The sequence below is a fragment of the Echinops telfairi genome, unplaced genomic scaffold, assembly GCF_000313985.2.
Source record: "Echinops telfairi isolate 266 unplaced genomic scaffold, ASM31398v2 ScPeMD7_7459;HRSCAF=8497, whole genome shotgun sequence".
Lineage (NCBI taxonomy): Eukaryota > Metazoa > Chordata > Mammalia > Afrosoricida > Tenrecidae > Echinops > Echinops telfairi.
The window spans coordinates 3,812,004-3,826,628 of record NW_022111359.1 but is presented as its reverse complement, the minus strand read 5'-3'; the positions used below and the strand labels follow the sequence as shown (position 1 = coordinate 3,826,628).

Sequence of the window (14,625 nt, the reverse complement as noted above, 5' to 3'; positions counted from 1 at the left end):
GCCAACCAACAAGCAGAGGCCCATTCCCAGGAAAGACGGCCCAACGAAAGCTGGCCATCTTCAAACAGCATCTTTGCTCTTTGGAGGCAACGATGGAGCACCTCCGTCTCTTGCCCTCTGGACGGCTAAAAGGACAAACGGATCTGTCTCGGACAAAGTACAGCCAGAGCGCTCCTTAGAGGCAAGCATGGCGGGACTCCGTCTCGCCTACTTTGGACATGCTGTCAGGAGAGACCAGTGCCTGGAGACGGACATCGTGTTTGGTCAGTGGAGGGTCAGAGAACAAGAAGAGGACCGAGTAAAAGGCAGATGCTCGGAGAATGATGAGGGCAACAAATGAACAAATGTGCTCGACACAATGGATGGATGTGTGGATTGTGATAAGGGCTGCAGGAGCCCCCAATAAAAAGATTTAACAAAAGAAAAGAACAAGAGGAAGACCCTCAACAAGAAAGACCGCAAGAATGCACTGCAGAGGACAGCGCTGAGCGACAGCTTGGGGAGAGGGGCACGTCTGATCAGAGCACACAGGAGACACGAAGAGGGATGGATCTGGTCCACCAAGCCCCGAGGACGATATTCCTGCTCGGAGCCAACAATGCACAGAGAGGACCATAGGGACGGCCCCACCGTGAGATACAACACCCCTCACCGACCCATAGCGCTATGGGGGACAACACTGGAGACACAGTGCGGGAATTGTGCCTCATCTGACCCCATCACACTGGGGCAAAACACTAAGGGCGTGCAACAGAGCAGCAAGGGGAGCAAAGCAATGGAATCCCCGGGGAGTACCAAAAATAGACTCTGGGGGCAGAGTGTGGCACCCCATCAGACTCGACTGGAAAACACTCCTTAAGGTCAAAAAGCAGACCTGGAACTATTTACAGGCTTTTCCTTTTTTGTCATTGACTTTCTTTTTGTTGTTGTTGTTGTTGCTGCTGTTTTGTTGGTCTGTTTGGATTTGCCTGTTGGGATTTTTGTGCTTATTAAACAATGCAGAGATGAAAGCAATGGAACCGACGGTTCTGGGGTCACACGGGAGAAAGGAAGGGAGGAGGGGCAACCAACCCAGGGACAAGGGAACAACAAGTGAACTAAAATCAATGGAGAGAAGGGCGTAGCATGCCTAGTGTGGCTTAATCAAGGGCAATGTAACAGCAAGGAATTATTAAACCCGAATGAAGACCGAACATGATGGTGGGACAAGAGGAAAGAACCAAGAGGCAAAGGACATTTATAGAGGTCTAGATACAGGCATGTACATATGTAAATATATTTTTATATAACAATAGGGAAATAGATCTATGTACTTAAATCTATATGTTAAGAATTAAGGTTGCAGATGGACATTGGGTCTCCACTCAAGTACTCCCTCAACACAAGAACGCTTTGTTCTAATAATCTGGAATTCTGTGATGCTTACCTCCCCAACATAATCGCTGAAGACAAAGTGGGTGCATAAGCAGATGTGGTGAAGAAAGATGATGGTGCCCAGCTATCAAAAGATACAGCATCTGGGGTTTTAAAGGCTTGAAGATCAACAAGTGGCCATCGAGCTGAGAAGCAACAAAACCCACGTGGAAGAAGCACACCCGCCTGTGTGATGATGAAGTGTCAATGGGATAAAATATTGGGCATCTAAGACCGAGAACAAAATCATACACAATGTGAATGGGGGGGGTTATGAGGAGTGGAGACCCAATGCCCATCTGTAGACAATTGGACATCCCCTCACAGAAAGGTCATAAGGAAGAGATGAGCTAGTCGGGTGCAGTATAGCACCGATGAAACACACAACTTTCCGCTAGTTCTTTAATATTTCCTCTCCCTCCCCCTCTCCCTCACTATCATGACCTCAATTCTACCGGAACATGCACACTGCTACAGATTAGAGCCCACAACACAGGGAATCCAGGATAGAGGAGCCCCTCAGGGCCAACAATGAGACTAGACATACCAGGAAGATAAGGGGAAGGTGGGGAGAGAAGGGGAATTGATCACAAGGATCAATATATAACCCCCTCCCGGGGGGAACGAATAACAGAAAAGTGGGTGAAGGGTGACAGAGGATGATGTAAGATATAACTCATCAAAGGTTCATGGGGGAGGGAGGGGGGCGGGGAAGGAAGGGAGAAAAAATGAGGAGCTGATACCAAGAGCTCAAGTAGAAAGAAAATGCTTTGATAATGATGGCAGTATATGTACAAATGTGCTTGACACAATGGATGAATGTATGGATTGTATTAAGAGATGTATGAGCCCCCAATAAAAGTAGTTGATTTAAAAAATTAACCTAGAAAGATACTATTATAGTAAAACTTAGCATGTTTCATTATTTTTATAGTATTCAATACTGTGGACTATATAACTAAATGTACATGTGTAAATCTATCTCAATCACATAAAAAAAGAATGGGCCGACTGTAACAATGGCAAGGACGGCCCCAGCCCGGGCAGGGTTTCCTCCTCTTGCTACGAATGGTCCTGACCCCACGGCGCCTGACGTCACCGCACCATTCGCACCACACACGAGTAAAATGATGCTGAAGGTCGTTGAAAACGGATGGTGGCTGTACAGGGGCCGGCTAGGAATTCCAGTTGGATTCAGATCTGCCAAACTGATCCTGGTGGAAGCAGAGACCACCAGAAGGATGCTCATCTGGGTTTCAGGGGTAAGCCAGGGCACCACACTGTGCGGATCCTCACAACGACACCAGCAGTGGTAAGGAGCGTCTGCCTTGGGCGCTGAGCCCCTCTGAAGGACCACCTCTATGAGGGTAGAGGGGACGCTGGTGGGCACGCCAGCCTCGTTTGTCCGTCCGCAGGGAAGGAAGGACTGAACAAGAGAGAGGGGAGGGTGGTGGAGCAACTCGAGGCAGGCCATCAGTGACACTGAGGTGGCTGAATCGGTGTAGGTCCCTGTTCTAAACGTTCGCAACAAAAAACGACATCAGTGACGACAGAGAAAACACACATGGGATGGCGCGCCCACGAGGCCCCAGGCTCGTGGCCCATCTGTGCTCAGTGCTGGCACCAAAGACTGAACACAAGTTTCTTTTCCTGTGTTGTCAACCTAACAATAGACGAATCTGCAAGGTGAAGAACAACACAGGAAGGGAACCCGTCTCAGAGCCGCCACCATCCTCCACCCAAAGGGGTGCATTTGCTCAGGGACAAAGCTCAGAAGGGAGCAAGGGACAGGGAAGGAGGACAAAGGAAGACGGGCAGCGCAGGGAGGAAGTAGGAGGAGAGCCGTTACCGTGTGAGGGTGGCGATCGAGGCGGGGAAACAAAATGTGCACCAACTGTTGAGCGGGAAATGAATTTGTTCTGTACACTTTCACCCAAACCACAATAAAAAGCTTGAAAGAGAAAAAAAAAAAGACGCCAGGGGACAGAGAGAGCCCAGATCTCCTGTTGTTTTCTGGGTAATGAGAGAAAAAGAATAAAGATGTAACCTTACAAGGGTTTACTAGTCAGTCCCACGGGGGTGGAGTAGGGTGGGAGTCAAACGCGCAAAGTTTAAGGAAGGATGGAGGGGGGCTGTCTTTGCGGTCAGACGTCTGCCCGAGGAGGCAGCTCGGAGCTGAGGCCTTCCTGGACTGAGGGAGACGGCCACACAGAGGCTTGCATGGTGCCGAGAGCACTGGGCAGGGGGAATAGTTTGTGTAAGGGCCGTGAAGGAAGACTCAGCGAATTTGAAACGGTCAAGGAAAGAGAAACCGTTTTTATCAGTGTTGATAGACACCTAGCCTGATGGATCAAGGAAAAAAAAAAGGGTGCAAAACCACAAATGACCAATTTCAGGACTATAAAAGGATGAGAGGAGGCATCAGCACAGACCATGCAGTCAACGGATCGTGGCAGAATTATAAACAACTTCGTGCTAATGTGTTTGGCAACGTAGAAGCCTCGGAAAGATTGAAAGACAGAAATGACCAAAACTCACTCAAGAAGAAATAGTCGTAATATCCCTAAGCCTATTATAGAAGTAGAATAAACATATCGACTAAAGAAATTGGATTCACAACGTAAAACTCTCCCATTTCAAGTGATTGCATGGATCGCTCTAGCAAACATTTTGGAGGGAAGAAATGATATATTCAAGTGAAGAGCAAAAATTCCATGGATGGGTGGAAGAAAGAGTAAGCACTGATGTCAACTAGGCCACGGTGGACCAGAGTTTAAGGTTTGTGCCAGGCCATACCGGATTTCAAACCAAACCAAACTCACGGCCATCAAGTTGATTCTGACGCATAGCAACCCTCTAGGACAGGGTCGAACTGGCCCTATGGGTTTCTGAGGCGGTAACTCTCGACGGGAGAAGAAAGCCTCATCTTTCTCTCAAGGAGAGGCTGGTGGCTTTGAACTGCTGACCTTGCAATTAGCGGCCCAACTCGTAACCACGACACCATCAGGACTTCTCCTTTGCCCGGGGGTAGACAGATGCAATGCTGACAACCTTGGGGGGTGGGGGGGACTGACCCCTCTCTCTAGCCTCCATCTGAAGCCCTCGCCCTCCTAGCTCCAGGAGACCCAGAAAGACTCTCCAAGCTGGAGGTCTTAGGGTGAGGTTGGTCATGAGCAGGCGAAGGGGGTGGGTTAAGTGGAGATCTGTGGGCAACGGGACTTCGGGCTTTCGCAGTGCAGAACCTTGGGGTCTTCCAAGCTGAACTGGTATCAACCTCCAAACAGCCCCATGTCCCTCCCACTCCTTCGCTCTGCTTTCTTTTCCAGATGCCTGACTCTTCCAGATGCCTGAAATGATTTCATTTGCTTATTTCCTCACGGCTTAATGTCTGTCCCCTTGGTATTTGAAGACGGGACCCACGGAGGTAGAGATCGTTCCCTTCGAACTCACTGCGGGGTCCCTGATCTCTCACAGAAGGGTTATTGTTATTGCTGTGTGACTTGGCAATGCCTGTGGGGCTTCTTACGCTCTCATCTTTAAGGCAACAGGTCATCAGGGGTGTGCCCCACACAGCGGCTGGGGGGTTCGAACTGCTGAGCCAAACCATTGCACCACCCGGGGCAGGGGGTTCCTTCTTATACAGCTCCTAACCCCAAATCCACTGCCCATCCAGTCAATGCTGACTCACAATCACCCTGCCAGTCACGAGAGACCTGCCTCAGCGGCCTTGCAAGGGCTGCCAATCTTCACAGAAGCCGGGAGCCTGGGTTTTTGCCCTTGAGGTGCCCAGGGGGCTTGAACCAGTGTCCAGGAACAGTGCCCAACCCCACACCCGCTGCCATTGGGTTGATGCCGCCTCCCTGCGGGGACAGAGTTGGAGAGGCCCTGATTTCAGGCGCAATTCATGGGGGTGCAACCGCCCTAGAGAGTTTCCCAGGCTGCCCCGTGGAGCCAGAATCTCCCATTCTGATTTGGCAGCTCAATACCTAACCGCTGTGCCACCAGGAGCCCAGGACCGAAGGAGAGCCGGAAGCCAGCCCAGCCAGGCCCATGTGTCTCCTTGGTCCGGGCGGGAGGCACGCCTGCCTGGCCTCTGTCTTCCTCACCCGTGACAGAGAAGCAGGCAGGGCGGGCTGGGCCTGCCTGGCAGGGGCTGGGCAGGGCCATCTCTGCCCTGCGTGTGGAGTGGACGGGCCCTGGTTGAGGTCTCGCCTTGATAGGAAAAGCGAGGTCTCTCGGGGCCCACTGACCCCTGTGGGTGGCCCATGCCCCCTGCACGTGGCCCTCTGAAGGCAGAGGGTTCCCCGGAGCCCCTGACTCACCCAGCAGCAGCAGCTTTAGCTCCCCCCGGTCTCGCCTCTTCTGGTCCAGAAGGATCTTATTGATCTCCTGGTCGATGCGGGCTGCGGTCTTCTCGTCCTCGGTCAGGCACCATGGGCAGCAGTGCCAACTCAGCGCCCGGGCCATGGTCGGGCCTCAGAGGGCGCCAGGCGGCATGGCCCCCAGGGCCCCCACGGGGGAAGGCTACCCCACACTGGCTGGCTTCAGGGAGGCCTCCAGGCAGCCCGGCACCTAGGGGCTGGCTCCTTCTCGGGGGTCACCCCCCCAGAGCCTCCAGCTTCCCTGCCTTAGGTGTCTGTCCAGGGATCCCGACTCAGCAAGGCCCGGGTGCTGGGAACAGGGCGGGGGCCGGGGGAGGAATGAGAGAGGTGGGGAGACGCAGGGCTCCCCGCCCATTGACAGACCTGCCTGGACCCAGCCAGACAGGTTGCCGGGCTAAAGGCACCCCAAGAAGTGAGATGGGTGGCCCCAGGGAGGGCGGCGGTGAGAAAAAAATCCCCAGCCACAGTCTGGGTTCCGGCGGCAGAGCTGGGCAGGCCAGGGGTGGGGGTGCGGGGCGGGTGTCAAAGCCGCTCCTTCCTTATTCCGGGGCAAGGCTGGACTCTCAGATGACGCCGCCCCCACCTGCTGTCCAATCCCACCTCCCTCTCGGCCTCCTCTGGGCCAGTTGGGGACAAGCCCCAGGTCCCTTGCGCGGTGCCGGGCTATTAACCAGCCCCAAGGTTGGTGGTTCAACCCCACCCAGAGAGACCCTGGCGATTTGTTTCTGCAAGGACCAGCCTGGCCACCCTGCAGAAGAGTGGGGCCGGACTAGAGGCCACGGGGGTAATGGTGACTGTGGCGGCCATCTGCGTAACGGCAAAACCCACGACAACCGGCACTGTGGTGGGCAGCACCACCGCGACCCCCTGGCAGCGCCTGCGCTCCCAGCACCGTCTCCAGGGACACTCCGGCCCTGTCCGCGTGGTGTTCGTGCGCAGGTGCTGAGTCGCCAGGCCTTTCTTCCTGGCGACGCCTGGAGGCGTCACCGACACTTGTCCACCTGGGTGACCCCGCTGGTGTTTAAAATCCCAGTATCCGAACAGCCCTGCAGCCACCTCGGTGGGTGACAGGGGGTGGCCTCACACCGTTGTAGGGGGGCCATCAGGTGGCCAGTTGACTCGCAGTGGCTCTGCCCCCATCAGGCCCTCGGGGTGTTCCCCTTCCAAACCACTGGGTGGTCCAGCCACCAGCCCTGCCAGGGGTGCCCCTTCTTCTCTGCTTCCTATGGTGACCTACCCCCGCTTTGCAGGTGGGGGAAACTGAGGCACAGGGCGAGGAAGGAGCTGGGACCACCCGCTATGAAATGGAGCTGAGGTCTGGCCCTCAACCATTGGGGTCCAGAGTGTATATTCTAAGGGGGCAGCTTTGGGGTGTCTTGGCACCCAACTGCACCAGCGGGGCTCAGAAAGGGTGAGCGGGCCATCCTGGGCCACGCAGCAGCCCTACAGCCCAAGGCCGGGTTGTGCCGTGGCGGCGGCCGTTGACAGGCCCGAGCCAGCTCAACACGTAAGCGCAAGTGCGGTTTACTCTGGTGTGGATTCATGAACGAACACGGCAGATGGGATGCAAGATAAGGGTAACCCCACCCCTGCCTCCTGCGGGTTTGTCTGGGCCAGCAGACCCTGCCCCCCAGCCTGGCTCCCCAAGGCTGGGGCCAGGGACTTCCTGCTCTAAGGCAGGTGAAGAAAAGCAGAAATGAGCTGGGGCATCTCGGCTGTGGAACAGAAGCGGCTGGCTTGGCCCCACAGGGGCTAGAGGCAAGGGGAAACAGAGGCTGGGGGCAGCTCAGGGCATTGTGGAGCCCCAGTGGGGAGCCAAATGAAGTCCAGAGAGCCCGCGGTCACAGAGGCCCACCCTCCTGACCCATCCTGGCAGTCCACTGACAGATGGCATGCCAGACCCCCAGCCAAGTCAGAGCAGGAGGACATGGCCACTGACAAGTGCCCCCTCTTCGCACCTCCCAGGGCTCCATCCGGTCCAGGAAAGGGGCGACTCCTCACTGAGTCCCTGGCCCACCAGGACCCCCGTGGTCCGGCCTCTTCGCGGGTCTTCAGGTTCAAAGCAAGGCTCTCCTCTGAATCACAAACCGGGAAGAGCTGCTGCCTCCCTGCCCAGAGAGGCAGCTCCCCTTAGTGGGAGAGAGGTGAGTGTGCGACTGTGAAATCAATCAAACTCACAGGAAATGATTAAAGCCCCAGCCCCAGGGCCTTCGGTGACCACGCCGTGGGACAGGAGGGGAGTGCTCCAGAGGGCTTCTGGGCTGCGGTCTCGGACCATTCTTCTAGGTGGGTTTATGTCACCGTCCTCTTTTGGTCAGCAGTCAAGCCAAACCCAACCAAACCCACCGCCGCCAAATCCATTCTAGCTCACAGTGACTGGTGAGGACGGAGTCGACTGCCCCGTGGGGTTTCTAGAAATCCTGAGGAGAGCAGACGGCCTCGTTTTTCTCCTGGTGGGTTTGAACTACTGACCTTGTGGTCAGCAGGACAAAAGGTAACCCACCATGCCATCAGGGCTCAAGGGCAAACCATTGATGCCAACCAGGGACCTCTTAAAACAAAACAACAACAAAGAAACTCCCCGCGACACAGTCAATTCGGACTCGTGGCAACCGGAAGGACCGTGTCCCTTTCCAAGATTGTCACTCTTCACAGGAGTAGAACTCATCTTCCCCCCTTGGAGCAGCTGCTGGTTTCAAACCGCTGACCTTGCCGTTAGCAGCCCCATGGGCCAGCCACCAATCCCCCTGGGCTCAGACTCCACACTCACTGTCATGGAGTTGGTTCTGACCCACAGTGACCCTATAGGACAAGGTAGAACTGCCCCTGTGGGTTTCTAAGGCTGTCACTCTTTACGGGAGTAGAAAGCCTCATCTTTCTCCCTCGGAGCAACTGGTGGCTTTGAACTGCTGGCCACGTTCAGCCAGACCCATTACCCACCATACCACCAAGGTTCCCTAGAGCCTAACAAATGGTTGTTCACCGCACACTTACTGAACGCCCACGCATGCCCTGCCAAGGAACATTATCAGTGGAAACGATCCAAATTACAACAGTCCATCAACCGAGGAAGTGGAAAATTGAAAACGTGGCTCGTTCCTGTCATGGATTGTTGGTGCCGGGGACCATCACGTCAATTCCAACTCGTAGGACCCTATGCACCTCGGAACAGACCACCACCCGGTCCTGTGCCGGCCTCAGTTGTGCTGCCTGAGCCCACCGCCACAGCCACGGTGTCTGTCCACCTTCCTCTCTCGCTGCCCCTCTCCTTGACCAAGTCTGATGTCCTGCCCCAGGGACTGGTCTTTCCTGACGACGTGTCCAAGCTGCCTGACCCCAAGCCTTGCCGTCTTTGCTTCTAAGGAGCATTCTGGCTGTACGACTTCCGAGACGGATTCGTCCGTCCTCCTGGAAGCTCGCGGTATATTTAATATTCTTCTCTGATGCCCATCACTTGATTGGCATGAAGTCCTTCCCTGTACTTGACCGTCTGTCTGCCGAGCAGATCATCGGAGAAGCTGAATTCTCTGAACGGGAACTCAGCCTCAGGGTTGGAGAAAGAGCTAAACTCCGAGAAAATACTTTTTCTGTCCGTTCTAGACGTGCACACGCTGGTCGCTCAGCCACGGTTAGCACTCGGAGACGTCGGACGATGGCGGCAGTACGCGCCACCAGCACCACCAGGTGAACGCTCGCTCGGATTCTCTTTCAGTATTCCTTTGTCCCCGCCAGCTTCCACGCAGACCCGAGGCAACTGAAAATACCGTGGCTAAGAAGGCCATCGGGAGCAGACATGGCCACCATCATGGGGGCGTGGGGGGCGTTGGACTGGGCGGTGCACGGCTCCGCTGGACATCGGGTCACTGTGAGCTGGAGCTGATGGGATAGTGCCTGACAGCAGTGAGACTGGGGGAACCCCTGAGACAATGGCCCTCGTGTACGCTTCCTTCCTGGAATGGAACCCCAGCCCCCGAATCCTTCGGCCGAACGATGACAGACAGGGCTAGAATATGGGCAAGAACAAATAGTGAGGAACATGCTCCCCAGAACCGTGACTCCCCACTCCCACCCCCCCACCCCACCCCCTCACCCCCCATGAAGCTCAAAAAGGGCAGCATTTGCCCCCAGAACAAAGCTCAGAGGGCAGGAAGGGGCAGGAAGGAGGGGCAGGCGGGAGCCGGGAACCCTGGGAGGCTGTGGGTAGCGTGCTGTCACCTAGAGGGGACTGTAAACAACATGACATAAACTGTGGACACCCTATTGGGTAGGAAAATGTGCTCTGTGAACTTTCACCCAAATCATGATAAAACGTTAAATAAATAAATGCCACAGCCTGTGTGGGGCACCCGAGTGTCCCCGCTAAGGCACACCCCACCGACCAATGCTTCCAGACTCCCCGGAAGCCAGCCAGCCAGGCTCCGCGGCTTGGATGCCGTGAGTCACCCCTTTGCTATGGCTTCCCCGGGCCCTCTGCACGCTCCCATCCTGTCTCACGGGGGTTCAGCTGCCTTCCCAACGAGACCAGGCATCCCCACAGAGAGGGACAGCTCTGCGCAGGCCCTGGGTCCCACCGGGCCTTGGGAACTGGATCCTTGCTCTCGGGGGCACGGACAAGGAGGGGTCCTAGGCGGGGCGTCCAAGGCCTGGGTCTGAGGTCTGACTCAGCCTGCTGCTCGGTAGGTAAACAGCTCGCTGGGCAAGTCCCAACCTCTCAGTGCCTCTGCTTTCGAAGGAGTGTTCCGGAAATCAGAAGCACCTCCCCAGGGCTACCCGTGAAGATGGAGAGAGAATTCTCGCATCGGTTTGCGTGCGGGAGCCTGGGGTGGGTGGCTGCCAGCGCTGGCTGTGTGGGCCTAGTTCCAACTTCTGCTGTCACCGCCGTAGAATTCTGCACCCAGTTGGAACATGAGCTCCCAGCCCCGCTTTGATTTTGCATCAAACTCAGTGCCGTCGAATTGATTCTGATCCAAAGTGACCTCCTGTATTTTGTATCGGGCCTTGTAAATTCTGCAGGCGGCATTAGTGGCATACCTGAGCCTGCCGGGCAAGGCAGGACTGATAGCAAGGCCTGGGAAGAGCCGACTGGAAAACCGGAGGTCTGAGCCACACAGAAATGCCTTGGAGGAAAGGCTTGGTGATCTGCTTCCAACATCCCAGCCTTTGAAAACCATATGGGCAACTTTGAAGTCGATGGTCAGGCTGGAAACAAGGGGAGACGGGCAAGGATGGGAAAATCAATGGGGGGGTGTGTGTGCGGGGGCAGATAGGGCCACCTTGGGGGTTGCTTTCTGGGATACTGCCAGTGTTCTGATGCAATGAGCTAGAAAACCACCTGGACAGAGGGCTACAGGGGAATCCTGATCAAAAGAGGGGACATGTGGAACAGAATTTCAATTCCTGGGACTCCGGACTTTCTAGAGCTTTAGAAGGTGGATAAACACACACACACACACACACACACAGATTGTTCTAAGATTATCTTTAAACCTTCCACCAAAAACAGCCCAGGTCTGTTCATCCTTCCTTATATCCAGACAACAGTCTAACTTAACTAAGGAGGCATGTCTGCCTCGGCATTGCACTCCTTGAAGAGTTCTATCTAGATGGGGATAAACCAGCAACCCCAGAAGTCAGAGCGGAAACGTAGGGGCGGCGAGTTCATGTTCCGGGGGAAGGCACCGTTTGGAAAAGAAGGTGAGAATGGTTGCAAGCCTTGAGGAATGTCCCCCGAGTCACAGAATTGAAGCATGGAGCTATGGAATTAATTGGTCTATGATTGGCTGTGTATTTTCACAGCCACAACAGCAAAATATACTTAAAGCAAAAAGAAAAAGGAAACCGGACAGAGCACAGCCCGACTCTGGCACACACCTGGCCGCTGTGAGCCAGGCTGGAGTGGACTTCTGGTCCACAATTTCCCTTTCAGAAAACCAACCACCTCTATTCCTTCAGCAGTGCGTGGGAAGCCGAGGCTCTCTGCTGCCTCTGGTGACACTCGCTGGACGGATGCAGAATGGCACCCACAGGACTGGTCTACCCTCCCAAGGGCAGTTGCGACCTGGGGCACCCTCCCCAGCACCCCTGGATCCTGAATCCGACTTCTTCGGCTTCTGCCTTGGCCCAGACCTACCATGGCCTGCCTGGTCCAGTGCAGTCCCTCAGCCCTGGTACCCAGCTTGGTCCACACCCTCCCACCTGTTCTCAACCTTGGTGGCCAGAGGGCGCCCGTGAGCACCCGAGTCAGGCCAGTCCCTCTGCCCACAGCCCGTCAGGGCTCCCACCTTCCTCAAGGCTGGGGCCCTTCCCTGGGGCTACCTGGCCTTTCCAGAATGGTCCATGGAAAACCACCATCGGCCCCCATCCTGCTCCCAGCCCTTGTGTTCACACATAAAATGACCTGGGAGCAAGAGGCTGCCCCTGGCCAGCAAGCTGGATCCCGCGCCCTCTGGGTCAATCCTGTGCGCGAACCAGTCAGTCAAACTCAAGAAGAGCAGGAGAGATCAGTGGTCGTCAGCCCTAGATTTACTAGAGGATTGGGGGGTGCCCTTCGCCAGAGCATCGGGAACAGAGGGGCTGTCAGTGTTCCCTACCCCCCAAAGGGCACAATGCCAGGGAACACCTCGAGGGCCTCAGGACACTTGCCCAGAGCCAGGCCCCCCACCTGTCCCCAGGAGCCACCGATCAGCGACAAGAAACAAGGCCATCGCATTTAGGAACAAAATTTATTCCAATTTAAAACAGAGTTCATTTCAGGAGAAAGATATATGAAAAGTCCCTTTCCATCAGGGTTTCTGGACTTGGGAGGTCAGGGCCCCAACACCGTGAGCAAAATCTGTCGCCCCACCCGCTGGGAACATGGGCGGCCGCCACCCAGGCTCCTCCCTCCCGCCCCCCACCCCCACCCCACACAATACATGCACTTGAAATGACAAAAGGCTTAAAAACGGCGCTTCATAGAATCTTCTCTTAAATAGGTTAAGGTCCGGGTTGTCTTCGGCCGGCGCTGTGTAGTGTACAAGTGTGGAGGGCAGGGGGCGCGACTGGGTGTGTGTCTGGGGTGGGGGGTGTCCGCCCCATTGGCACTTTTGAGTCTAGAGCTCACCGCAGGAAGAGGGAGAGGGGGCATTGGCACAATGACACTTGGGGGCAGGGCCATGGGTGGAGGCCAGGGCGCCAGGCTCCCCTTCTGTTGGCAGCTGCGCCTGGTTTGGGACGGTAGGAGGTGGCGTGGGACACGACGGCTAGGGAAATAAATTGGTCACAAGTACAGTAAAAACTCAGGCGGCGGGTGGAGTCCCGGGGCCTCGCTGGCCACTGCTGGAAGCCGCAGTCCCAAGCCCCTTGCCACCCCCTCCCCAACCCACCCCCATCATTGGCGTGGAAACTTCTATTTCGGGGTCTGAGGGGGGCGGGGCCAAGTGGAGGGGTGACGGTGCTTTGCCCTACCTCCACTCTTCTGGTTCTTAGGCAAGGAAACTGGGCTCCAGTGTGGTGGCCCCCACCCCCCACCCCCGCCTAGTTCTGGAATGCTTGGCTGGCTGCACATGCACCCCTCCCCCTCCCTACGGTTAACACTGTCACTTGCTGCGAGGATGACCCCCTCCACCCACCAAAATCCACCTTCTGGAAATCTCAGCTCAGGCCGCCCTGCTGGAGAGCCCCAAGGGAGGGATCCCTTTCTGTAAAATGCTAAGACATGGAGGTGTGGCTCCTGGGGACCCCAGATCCGGCCCCCGCAGGTCCACTACCAGCAGTGACTCCTGGGATGGCCGAGCTGGGCGCGGCTCGGTGCACCTTTGGCAGGGCACACACTGGGCACCAGAAAGGAGCTTCTGGGCAGAAGCAAGGGGGGGCGGGCCCAGAACACTGCCCTCTGGCTAGTCTCTCCCGTGGCGCTAGCGCGCAGGGAGGTGCGGACAGTGCAGAGCGCAGGTCACCAAGCTCACAGGCATCGCGGGCGGCTCACCGGCCCAGTGACAGATGTGCAAAACGACAAGCAGGGCCGAGGGGACACTGCGCGATGGGTCTACATCCGGGCAGCGATCAGGGACCCCACCCAGAAAACCAGGAAAGCCCGTCGCGTGGGGTGTCTGCCTGCCTCCAGTCACTGGGAGAGCTGCGGGTGGGCTCCGTCGGGACCTGGATGCGATGTGGGCGGGGGAAGTGGACCTAGGGTCATGCTGCACAGAATGCCTGGGGGGAGGTGGGCCGGCGGCGTGCCCTGCGGGGCCCGGGGCTCTGCTGAACTGCTTTGGCTGGCAGCCTCGCGCAAGACTCAGAAGTGGGTCTCTTGGGTGCATGCTCTCTCTGCCACTTGGGGACAGACCTGAGAATATTCGAAAAAGTCCCCACCACACCCCACCCGGTCACTCGTCCCACCAGGTGAAAAAAAATTTAAAAACACAAACACCATGATGCCCGCGGCCTCCTGGAGCTGGGGCTGGGTGCCCCCCCACCCCTGCAAACTCTCGACTCCGGACCTCTCCCCATCATGCTCCCTGGACCCGGCTGCCCCTCAACTTGAGGCGCTCCAAACCGGCCTCGTTTTGGCACCGGAAATACAATTCAGAGAAGCCTCGGGGCCTCAGCGGGAGGGGGCCTCAGTGGCATCTCCACAGGGGACACAGGGGAGGGAAGGGGTGTCTCTTGGACCCACAAAGCCAGGTCTCCTTGTTTTGCCTCAAAAAAAAAAGGTCAGGCACTTCCCAGGGTGGACAGCTGGGGGCGCTGCCCACCCCCTCTTCTTGGAGTCCAGGGAGCAGAGCAGCGGCCCCTGAAGATGCATAGGACGCAATAACTTAACAAAACCAGAAAATCACAGTCGGCCCGG

At 56.3% G+C, this 14,625-nt stretch overlaps 1 protein-coding gene across 1 annotated transcript in view; it reads right to left on the bottom strand.

Annotated features, from left to right (window-relative positions):
* Positions 1-5,880, bottom strand: part of GNA15 (G protein subunit alpha 15) — a 29,756-nt gene extending 23,876 nt beyond the window's left edge. The window contains exon 1 of the mRNA XM_004714389.2: positions 5,736-5,880. Within this exon, the coding sequence (XP_004714446.1) occupies positions 5,736-5,880 (145 nt within the window). The remainder of the gene's footprint in view (positions 1-5,735) is intronic.
* Between the last annotated feature and the right edge of the window lie 8,745 nt (positions 5,881-14,625).